This window comes from Pristiophorus japonicus, chromosome 4 (assembly GCF_044704955.1).
Source record: "Pristiophorus japonicus isolate sPriJap1 chromosome 4, sPriJap1.hap1, whole genome shotgun sequence".
In the NCBI taxonomy this organism is placed as follows: domain Eukaryota; kingdom Metazoa; phylum Chordata; class Chondrichthyes; family Pristiophoridae; genus Pristiophorus; species Pristiophorus japonicus.
In genome coordinates this window covers 71,494,094-71,519,481 of record NC_091980.1, presented here as the reverse complement: position 1 = coordinate 71,519,481, position 25,388 = coordinate 71,494,094, and the positions used below count along the sequence as shown (strand labels likewise).

Genomic DNA, 25,388 nt, shown 5'->3' with positions numbered 1-25,388 from the left:
CATTCTTCCTGCATCTAACCTGTCTAATCCCATCAGAATTTTAAACGTTTCTATGAGATCCCCTCTCATTCTTCTGAACTCCAGTGAATACAAGCCCAGTTGATCCAGTCTTTCTTGATATGTCAGTCCCGCCATCCCGGGAATCAGTTTGGTGAACCTTCCCTCAATAGCAAGAATGTCCTTCCTCAAGTTAGGAGACCAAAACTGTACACAATACTACTGGTGTGGCCTCACCAAGGCCCTGTAGAACTGTAGTAACACCTCCCTGCCCCTGTACTCAAATCCCCTCGCTATGAAGGCCAACATGCCATTTGCTTTCTTAACCGCCTGCTGTACCTGCATGCCAACCTTTAATGACTGATGTACCATGACACCCAGGTCTCGTTGCACCTCCCCTTTTCCTAATCTGTCACCATTCAGATAATAGTCTGTCTCTCTGTTTTTACCACCAAAGTGGATAACCTCACATTTATCCACATTATACTTCATCTGCCATGCATTTGCCCACTCACCTAACCTATCCAAGTCACTCTGCAGCCTCATAGCATCCTCCATATATTCAAAAGGGAGTTAGATGAAGTCCTTACTACTCGGGGGATCAAGGGTTATGGCGAGAAAGCAGGAAGGGGGTACTGAAGTTTCATGTTCAGCCATGAACTCATTGAATGGCGGTGCAGGCTAGAAGGGCTGAATGGCCTGCTCCTGCACCTATTTTCTATGTTTCTATGTTTTTTTTCCTCGCAGCTCACACTGCCACCCAACTTAGTGTCATCCGCAAATTTGGAGATACTACATTTAATCCCCACGTCCAAATCAATAATGTACAATGTAAACAGCTGGGGCCCCAGCACAGAACCTTGCAGTACCCCACTAGTCACTGCCTGCCATTCTGAAAAGTACCCATTTACTCCTACTCCTTGTTTCCTGTCTGACAACCAGTTCTCAATCCATGTCAGCACACTACCCCCAATCCCATGTGCTTTAATTCTTGTGTGGGACCTTGTCGAAAGCCTTCTGAAAGTCCAAATACACCACATCAACTGGTTCTCCCTTGTCCACTCTACTGGAAACATTCTCAAAAACTTCCAGAAGATTTGTCAAGCATGATTTCCCTTTCACAAATCCATACTGACTTGGACCTATCATGTCACCTCTTTCCAAATGCGCTGCTATGACATCCTTAATAATTGATTCCATCATTTTAGCCACGACCGATATCAGGCTGACTGGTCTATAACTCCCTGTTTTCTCTCTCCCTCCTTTTTTAAAAAGTGGGGTTACATTGGCTTACCCTCCATTCCATAGGAACTGATCCAGAGTCTATGGAATATTGGAAAATGACTGTCAATGCATCTGCTATTTCCAAGGCCACCTCCTTAAGTACTCTGGGATGCAGTCCATCAGGCCCTGGGGATTTATCGGCCTTCAATCCCATCAACTTCCCCAACACAATTTCCTGACTAATAAGGATTTCCCTCAGTTCCTCCTTCTTACTAGACCCCTTTTATATCCGGAAGGTTGTTTGTGTCCTCCTTAGTGAATACCGAACCAAAGTACTTGTTCAATTGGTCTGCCATTTCTTTGTTCCCCGTTATGACTTCCCCTGATTCTGACTGCAGGGGACCTACATTTGTCTTTACTAACCTTTTTCTCTTTACATATCTATAGAAACTTTTGCAGTCTGTCTTAATGTTCCCTGCAAGCTTCCTCTCCTACTCTATTTTCCCTGCCCTAATCAAACCCTTTGTCCTCCTCTGCTGAGTTCTAAATTTCTCCCAGTCCCCGGGTTTGTTGTTATTTCTGGCCAATTTGTATGCCACTTCCTTGGCTTTAATACTATCCCCGATTTCTCTTGATAGCCACGGTTGAGCCACCTTCCCTTTTTATTTTTACGCCAGACAGAGACGTACAATTGTTGTAGTTCATCCATGCGGTCTCTAAATGTCTGCCATTGCCCATCCACTGTCAACCCCTTAAGTATCATTCGGCAATCTATCCTAGCCAATTCACGCCTCATACCTTCAAAGTTACCCTTCTTTATGTTCTGGACCAAGGTCTCTGAATTAACTGTTTCATTCTCCATCCTAATGTAGAATTCCACCATATTATGGTCACTCTTCTCCAAGGGGTCTCGCACGATGAGATTGCTAATTAATCCTCTATCATTACACAACACCCAGTCTAAGATGGCCTCCCCCCTAGTTGGTTCCTCGACATATTGGTCTAGAAAACCATCCGTTATGTACTCCAGGAAATCCTCCTCCACTGTATTGCTTCCAGTTTGGTTAGCCCAATCTATATGCATATTAAAGTCACCCATGATAACTGTTGCACCTTTATTGCATGCACCCCTAATTTCCTGTTTGATGCCCTCCCCAACATCACTACTACTGTTTGGAGGCCTGTACACAACTACCAGTAGCGTTTTTTGCCCTTTGGTGTTCTGCAGCTCTACCCATATAGATTCCAGATACCCTGCTGATTAGTATATTCTGTCCCATTGATTACATTTTGTCTGTATCCTTATGATTAGTATATTCTAGTTACTGGTGATACTAAGGAAGCATGACTAATCAAATTTCAATTCGTAATTCATTTTATGTTCAAGGCACCTTACCCTTACTCTCGGGGGTCTTTCCATTTTATGTTGCCATAGCCTACATATTTCTACAAGCCTGAATCACCCTGTTATGGGGCTTTCTGCCATTTATGCCTGAGTCTCTCCCTTCTGATTGAATTCAGCCAGCAACATCTTCACATGAGACCTGGGAGACCTTGCTCCTGCTGACCACTCTCTCCCCCGCCATCCTAAGGCTGCTACTCCTTCAGACCTCTGACAGTGTTAGCTGGTGGGAAATGGATGACCTCTTTTAACTGGATGAAGCCTTTTGAAGGCTGTCCTGATAATGAAGTTTCCTCCCAGCAGAGGTAACATTATCATGTGTGTATTATATTCAAACCCACTCTGTATGTATAATTAGAACACAAGGAGTAAATTGAAGTTGGTTAGCAGTGGATTTACATAGGGAAAGCAGAGGCCTGCTCCAAACCTGCCTTCAGAAATGAATGTTAAATGAATGCTTGGAGATCCACACTAAATGATAATTATTAAAAAGTAAGCACTGCAAAATTAAACTGACCTGAAGGCGGATGCTAGGGTAAGTTCCTGCAAGGGTGAATTTACTCACAGAGTTACCCTTTCTTCAGAGTGGTAAAATGTAAGTAATTTCAGCTCCCTGAAAAAATGTGAGTGTAACTGTTTATTTAAAATAAAATATTTCTATGATGCAACCTTCTGGGTAGGGCTTCCTGTACACTTCATTTATTTTCTCTTTTCTCGATTTCATGTTTTGTGATTTCCCCCCAGGCAATCAGTTCCCAGGTCTCGGGCAGTGCCATGGTGCAACTGGTCACTAGGAGGTATGCAAGATGTTTGGGAATGCTGAACTACCAAGTTTAATTTCTAGTGGAAAGTGCCTGGCCTCCACTCAGCATAGTTGAGATGGGGAAGTCAACACATGGATAATTGTGGTGCAACCCAACACTCCCCACTCCATCGCATAGCATCTTAAATTACCAACGTGCTTTACCACCTTGCAGCTTTTCTCTTACTGTTTCTAATTTTATTTTCCCCTGTATTTTTTTGTTAGCCCGTTTTAAAGTGTTTGATTTTCATCCATTTACTTATTTTAATTTTTGCCAACGCTTACTATTCCTTACTGTAGGACCAGTTACTTAGTGAGCTGTGGACGGAGAGAGTAGGAAAGAGAGAGTACATAGCACTGATTTTTCTCCACACAGTTCCTCGTCCCACTATAATTCGGGCATTGTGCTTTTCATAAGTATCCAACTTGACCTTAGCTGAACTCTGGTATTTTGTGTTCCTGAAGAGTTCCTTTGTTTCATTATACTTTTCTTCGAAGTGTGACACAGAGGGAGCTGATAATGTGATACTGAGCATCTGAAACCCATGCAGTGCTTTGGATGCTATAGTCCCGCAGCATTGATGCAATTCTATTTCACTGAGGGGCTGTTCACATAATATGATCTGGAGGTGGGAGTAACACCTGACAAGCAAAGTATAAAATGGATCCGCTTGGGAGGCCCGTCCCCTTCTGTTGTGTCCTTACCGTTAAAAGTACTTTGCTGTTATTGCTATATCTGGGTGTCATGGTTCATCAGTCATTGAAAGTTGGCATGCAGGTGCAGCAGGCGGTGAAGAAGGCAAATGGTATGTTGGCCTTCATAGCTAGGGCATTGGAGTATAGGAGCAGGGAGGTCTTACTGCAGCTGTACAGGGCCTTGGTGAGGCCTCACTTGGAATATTGTGTTCAGTTTTGGTCTCCTAATCTGAGGAAGGACGTTCTTGCTATTGAGGGAGTGCAGCGAAGGTTCACCAGACTGATTCCAGAGATGGCTGGACTGACATATGAGGAGAGACTGGATCAACTGGGCCTTTATACACTGGAGTTTAGAAGGATGAGAGAGGATCTCATAGAAACATATAAGATTCTGACTGGACTGGACAGGTTAGATGCAGGAAGAATGTTCCAGATATAGGGGAAGTCTAGAACCAGGGGACACGGTCTTAGGATAAGGGGCAGGCCATTTAGGACTGAGATGAGGAGAAACTTCTTCACTCAGAGAGTTGTTAACCTGTGGAATTCCCTGCCGCAGAGAGTTGTTGATGCCAGTTCATTGGATATATTCAAGAGGGAGTTAGATATGGCCCTTACGGCTAAAGGGATCAAGGGGTATGGAGAGAAAGCAGGAAAGGGGTACTGAAGGAATGATCAGCCATGATCTCATTGAATGGTGGTGCAGGCTCGAAGGGCCGAATGGCCTACTCCTGCACCTATTTTCTTTGTTTCTATGTCTATGTTTCTATCTCTTAGCAACTGATTGTTTCTGCACTGTTTTAGTCTTGTTGGGCAAAGGAAGTTATTAATAGCTAGTTAAAGCTAGACGGTTTGTATAGCTGTAAACCTGGAGAGCTCAAAAGTGTCCAGCTATGGATATTGCTTTGGGTGTACCACCTATTTGCTGGTTCTGGAGGAGGATATGCTTTAGATACCCCATTCAGACACACCTTTGTGCTGAACTTTTATGCTGCAAGCTCCTTCTGGGCAAATGCAGGAGATTTCTGTCACATCTTGCAACCTTCAGTCTAGAATTATACCTAGCAGATAATTCACACACTGTTAGCAAGAGCTAGAGATTCCAACATATTTTCCGTGAAAGGCAACTGGCAGCCTTGGGGAATCTTCCAATTCTATTATGTGGCTGGTTTCCCAAACATGCAAGGAGTCAGTGACTGCACTCGCACCCATATTTACCTTATCCCAAATGCACTACCATTCATGAATAGAAAAGGTTACAATGCCATCAATGTACACATGATCTATGACCACAGGAACAGAATCGTGCACATTTCCCAAGTAGCTTCCCTGGTTTATTTATCCTGCAGCAGTCAATGATGCTAGCCTTATTTGAAGGATCAGGAATACTTCAGGAATTACCTTTTATGGAACCAAGTGTATGTCCTGCAACTGTGCCTTATGACAAGTGTGTAGGACTAAAGGGGGAGAGCTCAGAAGTGATTCACCAGGGTCATAGTGGAATACACCTTCGCCATCCTGAAATAGCAATTTTGTTGCTTCAACCAATAGTCAAGGCTTGTAAAATTATGAACGAAAAATACTGCGGATGCTGGAAATCTGAAATAAAAACAGAAAATGCTGGAAACACTCTGCAGGTCAGGCAGCATCTGTGGAGAGAGAAAGAGAGTTAATGTTTCAGATTGATGATCCTTCGTCAAAACTCTGCTGAGTATTTCCAGCATTTTCTGTTTTTATTCCTGTAAAATTATAGTTGCCTACTGTGCCCTCCACAACTTCGCTCTGCAAAGTGGCCTATTGGTGGAGCAGCCAGGACAAGGAAGGCTGCAAGAAGCTGAAGCAGATGATGAGGCCACTCATGAAGGAGAAGAATTACTTGCTGACGAAGCTGCTCAGACTATTGCAGTCATCAGACAGGATCTAATTGCCCAAACCTTTCATTAATAGCCCTTTGTCACCAATACATAACAGTCCTCCCCCACGTGTCCAATTCTCTTGCAAAATACTGCACAAATCATCATCATCATAGGCAGTCCCTCGAAACGAGGATGGCTTGCTTCCACGCCAAAAAAGGGACGAGTTCACAGGTGTTTCAATGAAGGACCTGAACTACATCCTGAAGGGTGGAAGATGCCTGTGCGTGCATTTTTTTAACGTGGGGTGGCCATTGCACACCAGCCACCACACGGGCTTGACAGAGCTAGGTCTTGGTCCAGTGGCAAGGATTACCCAAGACAATTGGAGATTTGAATGCCTGTCTGTCTAATTGTTATGCTGGAAATTTTCTTCAGAAGCACATCAATCATAGTATGCCATGCTTTACATTCAGAAAGATCAGCAAATGGCAAGCTTCCCTGCATTTCCCCTCTGTGATGATGGACCAAGTTTACAGTGACGAGCACTATAAAAACTTTGTAAAGCATATTGTACACTATTTACACATTTCCCTTGACAACCTTGCATAGGCCAAAACATTGTTTCTTCATTTGCTCCCAGCAGTTGGCCACTGGTGTGACTGTATTTACATACTTTGTCGCATCTAGTGTCAGCTGTGGCTCAGTGGGTCATATAGAAGGTTGAGTCAGAAGGTTGTGGGTTTAAGTCCCACTCCAGGGACTTGAGCACATAAATCTAGGCTGACACTCCAGTGCAGTGCTGAGGGAGTGCTGCACTGTCAGAGGTGCCATCTTTCAGATGAGACGTTAAACCGAGGCCCTGTCTGCCCTCTCAGGTGGACATAAAAGATCCCATGTCGCTATTTTGAAGAAGAGCAGGGAAGTTAACCTTGGTGTCCTGGCCAATATTTATCCCTCAGTCAACGTCATTAAAACAGATTATCTGGTTATTATCATGTTGCTGTTTGGGGGAGTTGCTGTGCGCAAATTGGCTGCCGCGTTTCCCACATTACAACAGTGACTACGCACCAAAAAAATTCATTGGCTGTAAAACGCTTTGAAACGTTCGGTGGTTATGAGAGGCGCTATATAAATGTAAATCTTTCTTTCTTTCTATCTACTCCATTGCATCTACTCATGCTGCTCTAGCTTTACTCATTATTGCAGGGCGGCCCTCTCATCCAAATAGCGAGTGTCTTCCAGTTCCTGATTACTGAATGGGACTGTTCTGTGCCCAGTCATTTTTAGGCAAAATTTGAAATACAGCGAAAGGCCAGATAGCAGCACTTTAGGCACTCTTGTGCCGGAAATCCCTCCCCTGTGATTTCAGCTCATACTAATGCATTGTCAAAATAGTGCAATGCATTGGCCTCACACAATCAGGCAAGATCACCTCAGTGGGATGCAGGTGCATGGAGCACATGACTCACAACAGCACTTCACAAGGATTGCATTATCAGCCACAGAAGGCTGCTACTTGAAGTGTGTAAAGGAGGAGTGACTGACAGGAAATGCATGTTAGATATAGCGGGGCCAAAAATAGTTGGCCCTTCCAGCACACTTCTGCTTTAACTTTGGTGGGTTTCAAATCAGTTTCAGGGCGGGGAGGGAGCAAGGGGGCAACATACCTCCCCAGTCCCGTGCTGGACATCAAGACCATATTTTACAGCATCCCCAGGCAGGAAGATGCCAAGATGCGCATTGTAGTGATGTGGTGCCTGCTGCCAGCATTTAATTTTAGTGACCTCCCACTGACTTCAACAGAGTCAGCAGTGGAGGTGAACAACAGATATCATTCCAGGATTACTGTCCCAAGGTACTTCTGGGCCATTGTTTTTGTAATATTGTTAGATAAAATGTCTATCATCTTAGGCATTTTTATATTTGAGAATGTTCACGATTGAGTGATATTCTCAAGAACATAAGAAGGAATGTTGCTGCTTTGATGAAGAGAATTTTCAATATTAAAGATAAATTCATTCATAACAACCTAAGTTGTGTTGGCAAAGCACAGTGAAGGTTTCTTTGGTAAGTAAACATTGAAATGTATGACAAAAGCAAAATACTAGGGATGCTGGATTCTGGAATAAAAACAGAAAATGCTGGAAATTCAGTAGATCAGGCACTATCTGTGGAGAGGAAGCAGAGTTAATGTTTCGGGTCGATGACCCTTCATCAGAACTGGAGAGTGTTCGGAAAGAACGGATTCTTAACAATACTTGAAATGTATGAGTTTTTAAATAAAGTTGGGCCCCAAGAAAATATAATAATAGGAGGAACATGATTCATTGCAACGGCTAACATGTACAATTCCGACATGAATGAAAGAGATGGTTAAAAAGGCACGGCAATAACAACAAAACTAAAAGAGTTTGATGCAGAAAATTAACACGAAATTAATATGCTACTCTCTGCATCTTTCTTTTTTGATAGTTTATGGACAGACTGAAGTTGCTGTTTACCCCTCCTAAGCACCAGCCTGACTTGATGTACTTGCGTCATGTCCCACTGCGCCGTGTCCACCTCTTCACATTACTTCAGGTCTTGTGTCTGGTTCTTCTGTGGGTTCTGAAATCAACAGCTGCCGCAATCATCTTTCCAGTTATGGTAAGTTTCAACGATGTGGTTTACAGACATTCTCACCCTAAACATGCAATAACCCATTCCCTTTTTTGATGCTTGCAAAATTAGCCAACGGAACTAGAAATGGTATTTTGACTGCAGAAGTGGAATAATTAAAAATATTCTTACTCCCTTCCATTAAAAAAATTTCATTATGTTCTTTTCCCTTATCCTGTTTATAAGATGCACTATCCTTAGTTGAGAGAGCAGACAGATAATCTGCTTACAGGCTTTGGCAAAAGCAGTCTATAATCCAATGCTTGGAGTTGTGCTGTAAGTATCCAGGGTGATGACTTTACCACTTTTCCTGTGGGAAGAAAATTATATCTAATCACGGATTCCAGATGTTGGCACAGGTGAAACAGTAATTCACTGAGTGGGAAATCTCAGCGATGATCTTCCATCCTGCAACTTCAAAGTAGAATCCATTAAAGCAGCAACCCACTTCACCATTACACAGCCCAATTACAAGCCATTTCTTTATACTTTTAAAATTTCCTCAATTTATTCTTTCTTTTCTTTCATTCCTCTTCTGAAGATGCTGAGTTTGATGTTCTCCCTTCCTCCCCTGAAGGTGCTAAGTATAAGGATACAACATTCCCTCTTCCTCTCCTGAATGTTCAGGGGGGGGTCACTCAACTGCAATCTCTAGCACAAAATTGCTGTCACTTTGCAAACACCAGAAGGTTCAACCTAATTTGTCTGATTATATTGGTCACTGTATAAATAATACAAATCAAGTCTACATGATGCTGACTATTACAAATGAATAACACTGCACCAGGTTATATATTTAATTGAAATTTCCATTTAGACAGCTGAGTTTTTTCTAGTTCTTATAGTGGCTCCTTAATTGTCAGGGAATTTTGTCGTGTGACAACAACGTACATTTATATAGCGCCTTTAATGTAGTAAAACCTCCAAAGGCGCTTCGAAGAAAATGTGATACCGACCCGCATGAAGAGATATTAAGGCAGATGAGATGTAGGTTTTAAGGAGCATCATAGAGGAGGAAAGAGAGGCGGAGAGGTTTAGGGAGGGAATCCATTTATTTATTTATTTATTTATTAATTCCTGGGATGTGAGCAACGTTGGCAAAGCCAGCATTTATTGCCCTTGAGAAGGTGGTGGTAAGCCACCTTCTTGAACCGCTGTACTTCCACAATGCTGTTAGGGAGGGAGTTCATGATTTTGACCCAGTGACGATGAAGGAACGGCAATATATTTCCAAGTCAGAATGGTGTGTAAATTGGAAAGGAACTTGCAGGTGATGGTGTTCCCATGCGCCTGCTGTTCTTGTCCTTCTAGGTGGTAGGGGCCACGGGTTTGGGTGGTGCTGCCGAAAAAGCCTTGGTAAGTTGCTGCAATGCAACTTGTAGATGGTACACACTGCAGCCGCGGTGCACTGGTGGTGGAGGGAGTGAACGTTTAAGATGGTGGATGGAGATCTAATCAAGAGGGCTGCTTTGCCTGGATGGTGTCGAGCTTCTTGAGCATTGTTGGAGCTGCACTCATCCAGGTAAGTGGAGAGTATTGCATTACACTCCTAACTTGTGCCTTATAGATGATGGAAAGGTTTTGGGGAGTCAGGAGGTGAGACATTCTCCACAGAATACCCAGCCTCTTGTAGCCACAGTATTTATGTGGCTGGTCCAGTGAGTCTGGTCAATGGTGATCCCCAGGAAGTTGACGGTTGGGGATTCGGGGATGGTAATGCCGTTGAATGTCAAGGGGCGGTGGTTAGACTCTCGCTTGTTGGAAATAGTCGTTGCCTGGCACTTGCATGGCGCGAATGTTACTTGCCACATATCAGCTCAAGCTTGAATCTTAGCCAGCTCTTACTGCACTTGGGCATGGACTGCTCCCTTATCTGAGGAGTTGCGAATGAAACTGAACACTGTGCAGTCATCAGCGAACATCCCCATTTCTGACCTTATGATGGAGGGAAGGTCATTGATGAAGCAGCTGAAGATGTTTGGGCACAGGACACTGCCCTGAGGAACTCCACAGCGATGTCCTGGGGCTGTGATGATTGTCCTCCAATAACTACAACCATCTTCCTTTGTGCTAGGTATGATCCAGCCAGTGGAGAGTTTTCTCCCTGATTCCCATTGACTTCAATTTTACTAAGACTCCTTGATGCCACATTCGGTCAAATGCTGCCTTGATGTCAAGGGCAGTCATTCTCACCTCACCTCTTGAATTCAGCTCTTTTGTCCATGTTTGGACCAAGGCAGTAATGCGGTCTGGAGCTGAGTAGTCCTGACGGATCCCAAACTGAGCATCGGTGAGCAGGTTATTGGTGAGTAAGTGCTGCTTGATAGCACTGTCGACGACACCTTCCATCAATCTGATTGAGAGTAGACTGATAGGGCAGTAATTGATCAGATTGGATTTGGTCGTGCTTTTTGTGGACAGGACATACCTGGGTAGTTTTCCACATTGTCGGATAGATGGCAGTGTTGTGGCTGTACTGCGGATCTTCATCATGCGTCAAATTCAAGTAAAATGCAGGGAGCAGCACCAACCTCTGTACGTGGCCTTCTTTGACCACACAAAAGCCTTTGATACTGTCAATTGTGAGGAATTATGGAGTGTCCTCCTCAAATTTGACTGCCCTCAAAAGTTTGTCACTATCATCTGCTTGCTTCACGATGATGTGCAAGCCGTGATCTTAACCAACGGATCCACCACAGACTCAATACACGTGCAGACAGGGGTCATAGAATCATAGAAGTTTACAGCATGGAAGGAGGCCATTTCAGCCCATCGTGTCCACGCCGGCCGACCAAGAGCTATCCAGCCTAATTCCACTTTCCAGCTCTTGGTCTGTAGCCCTGTAGGTTACGGCACTTTAAGTGCACATCCAAGTATCTTTTAAATGTGGTGAGTGTTTCTGCCTCAACCACCCTTTCAGGCAGTGAGTTCCAGACCCTCACCACCCTCTGGGTGACGACATTTCCCCTCATATCTGCTCTAAACCTCCCCCCAATTACTTTAAATCTATACCCCCTGGTTGTTGACCCCTCTGCCAAGGGAAACAGGTCCTTCCTATCCACTGTATCTAGGCCCCTCATAATTTTATACACCTCAATCAGGTCTCCCCTTAGTCTCCTCTGTTCCAAAGAAAACAGACCCAGCATCTCCAATCTTTCCTCATAGCCAAAATTCTTCAGCCCATGCAACATTCTTGTAAATCTCCTCTGCACCCTTTCCAGTGCAATCACATCCTTCCTGTAATGTGGTGACCAGAATCGCATGTACTCTAGCTGTGGCCTAACCAGTGTTTTATACAGTTCAAGCATAACTTCCCTGTTATTGTATTCTATGCCTCAGCTAATAAAGGCAAGTATTCCATATGCTTTCTTAAACACCTTATCTACCTGACCTGCTACCTTCAGGGATCTGTGGACCTGCACCCCCAGGTCCCTTTGTTCCTCTACACTTTTCAGTGGCATACCATTTAATGTGTATTCTCTTGCCTTGTTAGACCTCTCCAAATGCATTACATCACACTTATCCAGATTGAATTTCATTTTCCACTGTTCTGTTCACCTGACCAGTATATTGACATCTTCCTGCAGTCTGCAGCTTTCTTCTTCATTATCAACCACACAGCCAATTTTAGTGTCATCTGCAAACTTCTTAATCATACCCCCAACATTTAAGTCCAAGTCATTGATATATACTACAAAAAGCAAGGGACCCAGCACTGAGCCCTGTGGAACCCTACTGGATACAGCCTTCCAGTCACAAAAACATCCATCAACCATTACCCTTTGCTTCTTACCTCTGAGCCAATTCTGGATCCAACTTGCCACTTTGCCCTGGATCCCATGGATTATTACTTTCGTGACCAGTCTGCCATATGGGACCTTATCAAAAGCTTTGCTAAAATCTCTATACACTACATCATGCGCACTGCCCTCATCGGCCCTCCTCTCAAAATTCAATCAAGTTAGTCAGACACGCCCTTCCCTTGACAAATCCACGTTGACTGTCCTTGATTAATCCATGTATTTTCAAATGAAGGTTTATCCTGTCCCACAGGATTTTTTCCAATAGTTTTCCCACCAACGAGGTTAGGCTGAATGGCCTGTAATTACTCGGTCTATCCCTTTCTCCCTTTTAAAACAAAGGTACAACATTAGCAGTCCTCCAGTCCTCTGGCACCGCACCTGTAGCCAGAGAGGATAGGAAAATGAGAGTCAAGCAAGGCTGTGTCATCGCGCCAATGCTCTTCTTGATCTTCCTTGCTGCAATGCTTCATTTCACCTTCAGTAAGCTCCCCGCTGGAGTGGAGCTAATCTACAGAACAAACGGGAAATTGTTCAACCTCCGTCACCTTCAGTCCAGATCCAAGGTTGTCCCATTCTCTGTCATTGAATTACAGTATGCAGACATCGCTTGCATTTGCACACTCGGAGGTCAAACACCAAACCATCGTTGACACCTTCACCGAAGCGTACAAGAGTATGGGCCTTACATTAAACATCCATAAGACAACGGTTCTCTACCAACCTGCCCCCGCCACACAGTACTGCCCCTCGATTATCAAGATTCATGATGAGATCTTGGACAACATGGACCATTTTTCATACCTCGGGATCCTACTGTCAACAAGAGCAGATGATGACGAAGTCCAACACCGCCTTCAGTATGCCAGTGCAGTCTTCGGTCACCTGAGGGAGACCAGGATCTCAATCTCGGCACCAAGCTTATGGTCTACAGAGCAGTAGTGATACCTGCCCTCCTATATGCTTCAGAGACGTGGACTATGTACAGCAGGCACCTCAAAGCACTGGAGATTTATCACCAATGCTGTCTCCGCAAGATCCTGCAAATCCATTGGCAGGATAGGTGCACCAATATCAGTGTTCTCGCTCAGGCCAACATCCCCAGCATCGAAGCATTGACCACACTCGATCAGCTCTGATGGACAGGCCACATCATCCACATGCCCAATATCAGACTCCCAAAACAAGCGCTCTACTCAGAGCTCCAACACGGCAAGTGAGCCCTAGGTGGGAAATGCTTCAAAGACACCCTCAAAGCTTCCTTGAAAAAGTGCAACATGTCCACTGACACCTGGGAATCCCTGGCCCAAGACCGCTCAAAGTGGTGGAGAAGCATTCGGGAAGGCGGCGAACACCTTGAGTCTCTTCACCGGGAGCAAGCGGAAGCCAAGCGCAAATAGCGGAAGGAGCGGAATAGCACGACAACTCAAGCACCCCACCCACCCGTCCCTCCAATCAACGTCTGCCTCACCTGTGACAGAGACTGTAGGTCCCGCATTGGACTCATCAGTCACCTGAGAACTCCTATTGGTGTGCAAGCAAGTCATCCTCGACTCCGTGAGACTGCCTAAGAAGAAGAAGCAGCAGCTGTACTGGAACAGCTTGGCTAGAGGCACAACTAGTTTTGGAGCACAAGTCTTCAGCACAATAGCCGGGATGTTGTCGGGCCCCATAGCCTTTGCTGTATCCAGTGCTTACAGCCGCTTCTTGATACCACGTGGAGTGAATCGAATTGGTTGAAGACTGGCTTCTGTGATGTGGTAACCTCAGGAGGAGGTTGATATGGATCATGCACTCGGCACTTCTGGCTGAAGATCGTTAGTTGTTTAATTGTCCACCACCATTCACGACCGGATGTGGCAGAACTGTAGAGCTTTGATCTGATCTATTGATTGTGGGATCGCTTAGCTCGGTCTATAGCATGCTGTTAGAATGCATGTAGTCCTGTATTGCAGCTTCCCGAGGTTGGCACCTCATTTTGAGGACCTAGCACTGATCCCTGCGGCACCCCACCCATTTATCCCGACTCTCTGTTTTCTATTAGTTAGCCAATCCTCTATCCATGCTAATATATTACCCCCAACCGCATGAGCTTTTATCTTGTGCAGTAACCTCTTATGTGGCAGTTACCTCTTAGATTCAAACACAATTTTCCTCTCCCACCCCAAGTGCTTTCGCTAAATCTATGTGTTTTCACCTGCTGTTGTGAATAATTATCCAAATTAACAGAGCATGTAAGCAGGTGGGGGTGGCCAAGGAGGAAAATAAATCAACTGTTCAGATGGTCAGCTAATGTCCTTTTTTCTGTTAAAGAGAGCGGGAATGTGGACCTCCAGGCCCCACCTTTTAAAAGAATGATGTTTTCTGAGGAAGAGAGATTGCTGGAAGGGTTGGATTGTCTGCTTAGGAGCTTTCACCATATGATAACTAATGTGGGGGATTTTAGAACCTGAATATTTCAGGTTCTGATGCATCACATTGAAATTGTGCAGTCACTGTGAAAAACGTAGTTTCTCCAGGGATACCTGCAGTACAGGCTTCCATGATAGCTTGTAATGTTAGTAATAACAACTCTCAGGAATGCTCATTTTGGACGCACACAGGCAATGGAATCTGCTATTTATCTGCCGTGAACAAGCTAGGAGATCATATGGATCAGGCTTCAGTCACCTCACTGTTCGTTTTGAGTCTGCTCTGCACAGAACAGTGGTCATGTTTATGCAGAGCCGAGTAACAGGGCAGGCAAGCAAAGGACATGAATGAAATTGATGTCTCACTAGATGACAACACCTATCAAGCCTTGTGCAACACCCCCTTCTCCACTCCCCCCCTCTCTCTGCCCCCCCTTCCCCCATCCCCGCAAACCCATAAACAATGTCTCCCAAAGTAGAGCATTCTGCAGCTGGATCTCTCGGACCTGCGCTCAATTTAATAGTCACCACCATCTCTGGAGCTGTTGACTGAGATACTACAGCCCATTGATTGTCATGTTTCAATAATTGGGGAACATTTTGTAGAAGCACGAGAGCACTGTAATCGGGGGGGAGGGGGGTGTTGGTGCTCAAATAGCGAATTAGATGTATACAGCAATAAAATAAACTGGAACTTTTATTTGCATTGTCTCCAGAGAATATTTCTGTAATTTATTTATTCATTCATGGGATGTGGGCATCGCTGGCAAGGCGAGCATTTATTGTAGATTGGAATTTGACGTGAAATGAATTGTCTGGTTGGCAGTTGTGCAGCAAATGTTGCTTGTGCTGTGAGCATTGCATCTTTTCAGGGCTGCAGAAAATGATTGGCAGAAATGTTAATTCAGGAGGATAAATGGGTTAGCAATTGAAGGATTATCATTATAAAATCTTGCCAGACAGCTCTAGTGGAAGGCAACTGTTGTTCCCAACAGTCTCCTCAGGATCTTCATGTTGTGTGTTATCTCCCTCAAAAGGATGCAGGTCATTGGATGGAGTTTAGAAGAATGAGACGTGATCTTATTGAAATATATTAGGGGGCTTGACAGGGTAGATGTACAGAGGATGAATCCCCTCACAGGGGAATCTAGAACTAGGGGGCATAGTTTCAGAATGAGGGGTTGCCCATGTAAAACAGAAATGAGGAATTTCTTCTCTGAGGGTCGTGAATCTTTGGAATTCTCTACCCCAGAGAGCTGTGGTGGCTGGGTCTTTGAATATATTTAAGGTGGAGATAGATAGATTTTTGAATGATAAGGGAGTCAAGGGTTATGGGGAACGGGCAGGGAAGTGGAGTTGAGGCCAAGATCAGATCAGTCATGATTTTATTGAATGGCGGAGCAGGCTCGAGGGGCTGAACGGTCTACTCCTGCTCCTATTTCTTATGTTCTTATGTTCTTCACTCAGAGAGTTGTTAACCTGTGGAATTCTCTACCGTAGAAAGTTATTGAGGTCAGTTCATTAGATATATTCAAAAGGGAGTTAGATATAGCCCTTACAGCTAAAGGGCTCAAGGAATATGGAGGGAAAGCAGGAAAGGGGTACTGAGGTTGAATGATCAGCCATGATTTTATTGAATGGTGGTGCAGGCTCGAAGGGCCGAATGGCCTACTCCTGCGCCTATTTTCAATGTTTCTATGTTTCTCACCTGGGAGTTCTATGTGTACTGCTCATTGCTTAATAATATTGTGAAGCATACCACAAACCACAATGGTACATGACACTGGCCGAACTATATTTAAGAAAGTACCGAGACCTGTGATAGCAATGGAATTGTTGCTTCAATATTTCTATGCTGTGCTCAATGATAGCATTCATAGATGTATCAAACTCTTTAAACCTGTATGGGCACGCAAGCATCATAAGCCATGCCTGCAGTGGGTAGCCTTACTCGCCAAGGAGCCAACATTGTACTTATTATGCAGGATCAAATGATGGTGGAATGGATCAGGGGCAAAAGGTAAAGGCCAAAACCCAGGTTTCCACGCTGTTTTCAGCAAACTATTATGGCAGGTAGCATTTTTCTGAAGCAAAAGTGGGTGTAAGCCATTTACATTGGATTTTCGCCAAAATTTGAACCCCTACCATATTTCCTTACGTTTTTGGCCTTTCAACGATCCACCTGCTGAGTCCTGATGAGGGTTAATGCTATTGCAGCTACAAGATTTCTGTTTTCACACACGCAAAGCACTCGGGGTAAGTTAGAATGAAAATGATAAAGTACAGCTGTTATCGGGATCAACTGAGACAGGAGTTTGTGAGCCTGTAGCGTGTGGAGCATTTCAGTCGTGATTTCAGCATCTCAAAACGATTTTTCAACACAATGTTTATTTTTGTTGACATTCTGCTTACACAGACTTGTTCTTACTTCTCACTGCTTCGGACAGCGAGACAGGGTAAGACCAACGGGAGATTTTCACTCTCTACCCCCACCTACAGTGAGGGCTTCTCGGGAGCAGGTAATACCCTTGTATGTCATTATGATTCGGCATTGCGGGGAAGGCGGTCATAGCTGCTTTGGAGGCAGAACTACACGGAGGAGACCATCACAATGACCTGTGTTATGTATGTGAACATTACCAATATGTAACACTTGCCACCAGGGAGCGCACCTGTGGGAGACCCAAGGGTCACCTGCACACCCTGGGCAAGCAGGTATAAAAGGCAGTCTACCATGCTGCTTACACACTCTGGAGTTACAATAAAGAGACCAAGTTTGAGTTTACAATATACAGTCTTGTGGAGTTATTCTGAACATAACAATTGGCAACGAGTAACAGATCATGAACTTTCCACACAATTATGGCTGCCGTTGGTATTCTTGAGAGATTTGTTGAGGGTGATGATTGGGAACCCTTCGTTGAATGTCTTGACCAGTACTTCGTGGCCACTGAGCTAAATAAGGAAGAAACGCGGTCAAGCGCAGGGCGATTCTCCTCACCGTTTGCGGGTCCATGATATACGGCCTCATCAAAAATTGCTAGCACCAATGAAACCAAAAGAGAAGACATATGAAAAGTTGTGCACGCTGGTTCGGGAACACCTCAAGCCAAAGGAGAGCATCTTGATGGCCAGGACGATTCCAAGGTAATTCTTCGCAAACTGCTGTATGCCGAATTGCTAGATCTGAGCAAGGCCATCACGATAGCCCAGGCTTTCATGTCCGTGAACGATAACACTAAACAGATATCATTGCAGCATCGAAGCTCACCGGCAAGTACTGTGCATAAAATCACGCTTTCAGCAGGCAGAACTGTACATGGCAGGGCCTACACGCCCGCAGAGGCTAGACCTAGGATGACTCAGAATCCGCTGTGGGGCGTGAATGCGAATCCATTCATACCATTTTGGCGCTGCGGGGGTAATCGAGCCCAATGTCGATTCAAGCACTACGTGTGCAAGGGCTGTGGAACAATGGGGCACCTCCAGCGAATGTGCAAACGTGCTGCGACTCACCACGTGGCAGAGTCGGCAGAAGATGACCAATCCGGAGTGGATCACTCTGAACGAGTAAGAGAGGCAAAAACCCAAGGCTGAAGAGCAAGTTTATGGGGTAAACACCTTCACCACCAAAAGCCCTCCAATAATGTTAAAAGTCAAATTAAACGTCATTCCAGTTTTCATGGAATTGGACACGGGGGCGAGTCAGTCAATTATGAGCCAGAAGGCTTTTGAGAAACTGTGGGGCAACAAGGCACAAAGGCTAAAACTAAGTCCGATCCACACCAAGCTGCGCACTTGCACCAAAGAGCTCATACCAGTCATTGGCAGTGTGGCAGTGAAGGTATTGTACGATGGAGCTGTGCATGATTTACCACTATGGATTGTACCAGGCGATGGCCCAACGCTGTTTGGCAGAAGCTGGCTAGGAAAGATCCGATGGAACTGGGACATCAACAAAGCACTGTCTTCGGTGGATGACGTCTCGTGAGCCCAAGTGCTAAACAAATTCTCGTCGTAATTCGAGCCAGTCATCAGCAACTTCACAGGCGCCAAAGTGCAGATCCAAGTAGTCCCTGATGCACGACCCGTTCATCACAAGGCCCGAGCGGTTCCATATATGATATGAGAGAAAGTTAAGATCGAGCTGGACAGACTTCAACGAGAGGGGATTATATCACCAGTTGAGTTCAACGAGTGGGCCAGTCCAATTGTTCCGGTGTTGAAAGGCGATGGGACGGTCAGAATCTGCGGGGACTACAAGGTTATGATCAACCGAGTCTCGTTACAGGACCAGTACCCACTACCCAAAGCGGATGACCTGTTCGCAACGCTAGCAGGGGGGAAGTCGTTCACCAAGCTGGATCTAACCTCTGCTTACATGACACAGGAGCTGGCTGAACCATGGAAAAAATTGACGTGCATCAACACGCACAAAGGACTGTTCATATACCACAGATGCCCCTTTGGGATTCGCTCGGCTGCGGCCATCTTCCAGAGGAACATGGAGGGTCTGCTGAAATCAATTCCGTGCACCATGGTGTTTCAAGACGACATCTTGATCACTGGCCACAACACCACCGAACACTTGCACAACCTGGAAGAGGTTCTAAAGCGACTGGACAGAGTGGGACTCAGGCTGAAATGCTCCAAGTGTGTTTTCCTGGCGCCAGAGGTCGAATTTCTGGGGAGAAAGATTGCGGCGGACGGCATCAGACCCACGGAATCCAAGGCGGAGGCCATCAAGAATGCACCCAGACCACAGAATATGACGGAGCTGCGTTCGTTCCTGGGACCCCTCAACTATTTTGGTAACTTTCTACCGGGGTTGAGCACTTTGCTGGAGCCTTTGCATTTATTGCTATGCAAGGGTGACGACTGGGTTTGGGGTAAATCTCAAGAGACAGCCTTTAACAAGGCTAGAAACCTGCTATGTTCTAACAAGTTACTTGTATTGTATGACCCGTGCAAACATTTAGTACTAGCTTGTGATGCATCTTTGTACGGGGTCGGTTGTGTGTTACAGCAAGCCAATGTGTCAGGCAAACTGCAACCGGTGGCATATGCATCCAGAAGCTTATCTAAGGTTGAAAGAGCCTACAATATGGTTGAGAAAGAAGCATTAGCATGCATATACGGGGTTAAGAAAATGCACCAATACCTATTTGGACTCCGGTCCGAGCTTGAAACCGACCACAAGCCGCTCTTTTCGCTGTTCTCAGAAAGCAAAGGTATTAACACCAATGCTTCGTCCCACATCCAAAGATGGGCACGAACGTTATCTGCTTATGACTATGTAATCCGCCACAGACCAGGCACTGAGAACTGTGCTGATGCCCTCAGTCGTCTACCATTGCCCACCACCGGGGTGGAAATGGCGCAACCCGCAGACTTGCTTCTTGTAATGGATGCCTTTGAGAGCGAGGAGTCACCTGTCACGGCTCGCCAGATCAGGACCTGGACTAGCCAGGACCCTGTGCTATCACTAGTAAAAAGCTGCATCCTTAATGGGAGCTGGTCAGCTGTTCCCGGGGAAATGCAAGACGAAATTAAGCCGTTCCACCGACGCAAGGATGAAATGTCCATCCATTCGGACTGTCTCCTATGGGGAATCATGTAATTTTGCCAAAAAAAGGCAGGGAAACGTTTATACGCGACCTTCACAGTACCCATCCAGGCATAGTCATGAATTGGAGTCATGCGTACACCAATGTAACACTTGCTTACAGTTGAGCAATGCACCAAGGGAAGCCCCAGTGAGTCTGTGGTCATGGCCCTCCAAACTGTGATCCAGGGTCCATGTAGATTTCGCTGGCCCCTTTCTAGGAAAGATGTTTCTAGTAGCAGTGGACGCTTACTCTAAATGGATTGAATGTATAAGAATGTCGTCATGTACGTTCACTGCTACCATTGAAAGCCTCAGGGCCATGTTCGCCACCCATGGTTTGCCCGACGTCCTTGTTAGTGACAATAGACCATGTTTTACCGGCTCGGAATTCAACGAGTTCATGACCCACAATGGCATCAAGCATGTCAGGTCTGCACTGTTTAAGCCCGCATCCAATGGTCAAGCAGAACGGGCAGTCCAAACCATCAAGCAGAGCTTGAAACGCGTGATGGACGGTTCCCTGCAGATCCGGTTATCTCGGATCCTGCTCAGCTACTGCACGCGACCCCACTCGCTTACCGGGGATCCCCTTGCAGAATTGCTAATGAAGAGAGCACTCAAAACCAGGCTCTCCTTAGTCCAGCCGGATCTCAATGATCATGTAGAAACCCGGCGTTACCGGCATAACGTGTACCACGATTGCGCGACTGTATCGCGTGACATTGAGGTTAATGACCCTGTGTTTGTTCTTAATTACGGTCATAGTCCCAAATGGGTTGCTGGCACTGTGTTAGCCAAGGAGGGGAATAGAATGTTTGTTGTCAAACTTTTGAATGGACAAAAGTGCAGAAAGCACTTGAATCAGACCAAACTGCGATTCACTGACAACCAAGAACAGTTTGAAGAGGACATTATCATCAATGATCCACCCACACACACCCAACCATCGATCGACCTCGCGGTCAACCACGAGGATGAACCCACCATGCCCAACAGTCCAATCAGACCAGCCACACCGCAGTGCAGCAATGATCCGACCGACTCACCCATGCCAGGACTTCAACTCAGGTGATCAACCCAGGAACGCAGAGCCCCGGATCGCCTCAACTTATAAATAACTTTGGGATAAAATGATGTAAACATTACCAATGTATAAAACTTGCCATCAGGGGGTGCACCTGTGGGAGACCCAAGGGTCATCTGCACACCCTGGGCAAGCAGGTACAAAAGGCAGTCTACCATGCTGCTTATGCACTCTGGAGTTATATTAAAGAGACCAAGGTCACAACAGTTTGACCTTACAATATACAGCGTTGTGGAGTTATTCTGAACAAAGCAATCTGCACTCAGGACTCCTGCAAGGAGCATCATCATCATAGGCAGTCCCCTGGAGTCGAGGAAGACTTGCTTCCACTCTAAAAATGAGTCCTTAGGTGACTGAACAGTCCAATACCAGAACCACAGTCCCTATCACAGGTGGGACAGATAGTCATTGAGGGAAAGGGTGGGTGGGACAGGTTTGCCACGCTCTTTCCGCTGCCTGCGCTTGATTTCTGCATGCTCTCAGCGATGAGACTCGAGGTGCTCAGCGCCCTCCCGGATGCACTTCTTCCACTCAGGGCAGTCTTTGGTCAGGGACTCCCAGGTGTCAGTGGGGATGTTGCACTTTATCAGGGAGGTTTTGAGGGTGTCCATGTAGCGTTTTCTCTGCCCGTCTTTGGCTCGTTTGCCGTGAGGGAGTTCCGAGTATAGCGCTTGCTTTGGGAGTCTTGTGTCCGGCATGCGAACAATGTGGCACATCTTATCACTGAAATCTTCTCTTCTGTTTAACACAGTCTATCCTGGATATCAGTGCCTTGCTCCCTTCTCCAATTTCAAAGAATGGAACTTCAATACAGTACCCAGAACATCCATTCTGTTTTCCCCAACATGACAATTCCAACAATCATCACCTGATTATATAAGTTAGCAGCAAATAAGTGCACCCTTTTCCTGTATGACACTAACCTCCATGAATAACAAAGCACAATCCAAGTGCCATTCCTCTTTATTACAATAATGCCGAAGTGAACACAAGCCAATCAACTTTACCTAACTGGCTTCTCCTGGGTGGTTACACATGCCTTTCTTTCACCTATTCTCATACTACTTCTATGTTTAACCTGAGGGCTAGTATCACAAGATGTGATTGGTTGCTCATGTTCTGCAAAAAGGTCATGGGACTGAGGTGTTCCTTCACTCATGTTAGTTTGCTCCTGGTAGGAAGCTACTGCTGGCTGCATTTATGCAGCTTGTTCCCGGGTCACCCGGTTCTGCTGGTGGGAGGCTCCGAGAGGGAAGCACAGAAGCCTGACATGTACCGCTGTCCTTAGAGAGGGCTGTATCAGGCAGGTCAACTGGACCCTGAATCTGTGTCCCGTAGCTATCAGATCCTGAAAGCCCTGAGAGACAGCAGCATGCATCACAGTTGCAGTGATCTGGAAGCTCATACAGTCTATTTTTTCCATTATTGCCGCCAGAGCTGCAGTCCATACTTCTATAGAGGTGGAGGTACCGACTGGTTGGTGGCCACTCCTTAGATGGGGGTCTGCTGCAGATTCCAGTGAAGCTGCTTCACGCTGCACTGATGTCTGCATGAAGAATATACTTCCCTGATATTGTGGAATCAAGAATCACACCTGTCAGTTGCTGCACTTTCTTGGAAACAGATCTCAGAGTCTTCATGTAAGTGTGATGTTCCTTGAACGTCCTTCTTTTCAAGCATGTACTTGTGAGTTCTGGGTCCCACGACTCTAACACCATGGGCATTAGTCACGACTCAGCCTCCACTGGGAAGGTGCTCCATCCTCACCCACTTTCCACTCTTTTAGCTTCCTCATGCTCTGTGAATCACTCAATATCACATCCCCACTGGCATTACTGCTGTCTCCTACGGCAGCCATAAGAACCAGACCTGACACTATGGGGACATGTATAATGGAAAATTGTGACAGTATTCTATTGACAGCAAATTGGCCTCAAAAAATCAGTTTGTAGTACTTAATTGTTCCCAGTATGTAGCAGTTTTTCATCTCAGAAACCACAAAGCCTGTTTTGTCTCATTTTATTTCTGAGTAAGTGAATTAAAGGAACTGGCCACTAATGAAATATTTTAAGTGTTGCAATGGTACAGAACGTCACAGAACTTTCCCAGTGCTGCTCTTTTAATGATTTCAAGGATTAAATTAGAAATAAAATTGTATAAATAGTACATTTTTAATATTGTTATGGGCCAATATTATTTGTGCATTAATTTCTTTTGCACAGCAATAAGTTGACGAAATGCTTTCTACTCTCTACTTATATAAATTAGAATGTAGTTTGATATTTTGATTCAAACTTTATTCAATGACTGTTGGTATTTGATGGATGACAGCTCCTGGCTTTGGTGGGGGTACGGAAGGCGATGGAATGCATCTTCTCCAGACATGACCTAAGCTGGCTTGATGATGCAATGCCTGAGAAAGAGAGCAAAGTAATGGAAGAAAAGAAGGCAGAGAAAGAGATTCCAAGCAGTGATAGTGAAGATGTGAGTACAGTATCTTTCCATTTTGTCTTTCTTAATGCAGAAATGTAACAAATGTGAAACTTGAGATCTTTGCAGCCATCTAGTGGCAGTTTAATCCCCCTCATTCTGTAAACAGGTGGCGATTGAATTGAGTGATGATTTCCTGTCAACAGATGTATTTTAGTATTACTACTTCTAAGTAGTATCGAGCACTAGATCAGAACCCAATTTAAAGAATGGTTCGTCTCTAATGGTCTGAGTACAGTTGAGCCATGAGTTGCACCCTGAACCGACAGCACACTAACTGTAGCACAAATATGACAATTTAAAAGCCTCTTGTACCACAGTATCTTGTAAATACCCCCTCCCCAAAAAACATATCAGTTCTAACTACTTGCAAAACAACCATGTCAACACCTGAATCATTTGTAGAAGTAAATACAGGGTATTAGATAAAAATGGTCCTACACTACTTCAGAACTTTAAAGCAGTGAAAATATTGTCGTAAATTCACAAGTAAAATCTCTTTGCTAAATGCTCTGAATTACATACTTATGTGATGTATATTCAGTAGTGCAGAGGCAATGCTGTTGTTGTTCTACAGGCAGTTTGTTCAGGGAAGATGACACAACTGTAGTCACCTTGTGCTCCCAAGTTGTGCTGGAAAACTTTATGCAGAGTTTTGACTCCTGTGAAGAACAGGTATTAATTACTTTTATAAGACAAAATTCTGTGGAAAGTCTTACATTCTAGCTGTGGAGGTTTTTTAGTACACAATGTAGGATAACATGACATTCATTTGTGACACAAGTCTGGAATTTAGCTTGGGGTATGTTCAGGGTGGGAAATGAAGAAAACCCCTATGAACATTTGAGCTTGAGGACCGGGTAACTTTATTTCCCAGGCCTCATTTTCATTTCTCTGTACTCTATCCCGCCCGAAGCCAGTGGGACTGGCGTAGAGCCAGTGGTGGGAAATCGGGAGGGTGGCCGACACCCTCAAGTAACGATTCCCGGCAAGTTAAGTGTGGGGTGGGGTGGTCCAGGCCAATAATGGAGGTAGGAGGAGACGGCAGGGAATGCCTGGGGGAAAGGAGGCCCAAGGTTTCCTTTTTGGACACTCTTGCTTCTCCTACTCCACAAGGAATCTTAAGAAAATGTAAAAACAAGAATTACCTGAGCCTCTGCAGGCCCAATGGTGTCTCCAAATCCCAGGAGTTAATATTGCATCGCAGCGCAGCAGTGATAACATCATCAGGGTGTAACTTTCCCACTTTAATCAGGCACCCATCTGCCTGGGTTAGGCATCCTGCTGGGATCCCGGCAGTTAAAATGGTGCGAGAGAGGAACACAATACAAACACCCCCCCCCACCCGCTATTTTAACAAACC

At 45.2% G+C, this 25,388-nt stretch overlaps 1 protein-coding gene across 1 annotated transcript in view; it reads left to right on the top strand.

The window, feature by feature from the left end:
• LOC139262455 (electrogenic sodium bicarbonate cotransporter 1-like) overlaps positions 1-25,388 on the top strand; it is a 152,336-nt gene that overhangs the window by 122,410 nt on the left and 4,538 nt on the right. The window contains exons 20-21 of the mRNA XM_070877641.1: positions 8,447-8,620; positions 23,867-24,019. Of these exons, the coding sequence (XP_070733742.1) occupies positions 8,447-8,620; positions 23,867-24,019 (327 nt within the window). The remainder of the gene's footprint in view (positions 1-8,446; positions 8,621-23,866; positions 24,020-25,388) is intronic.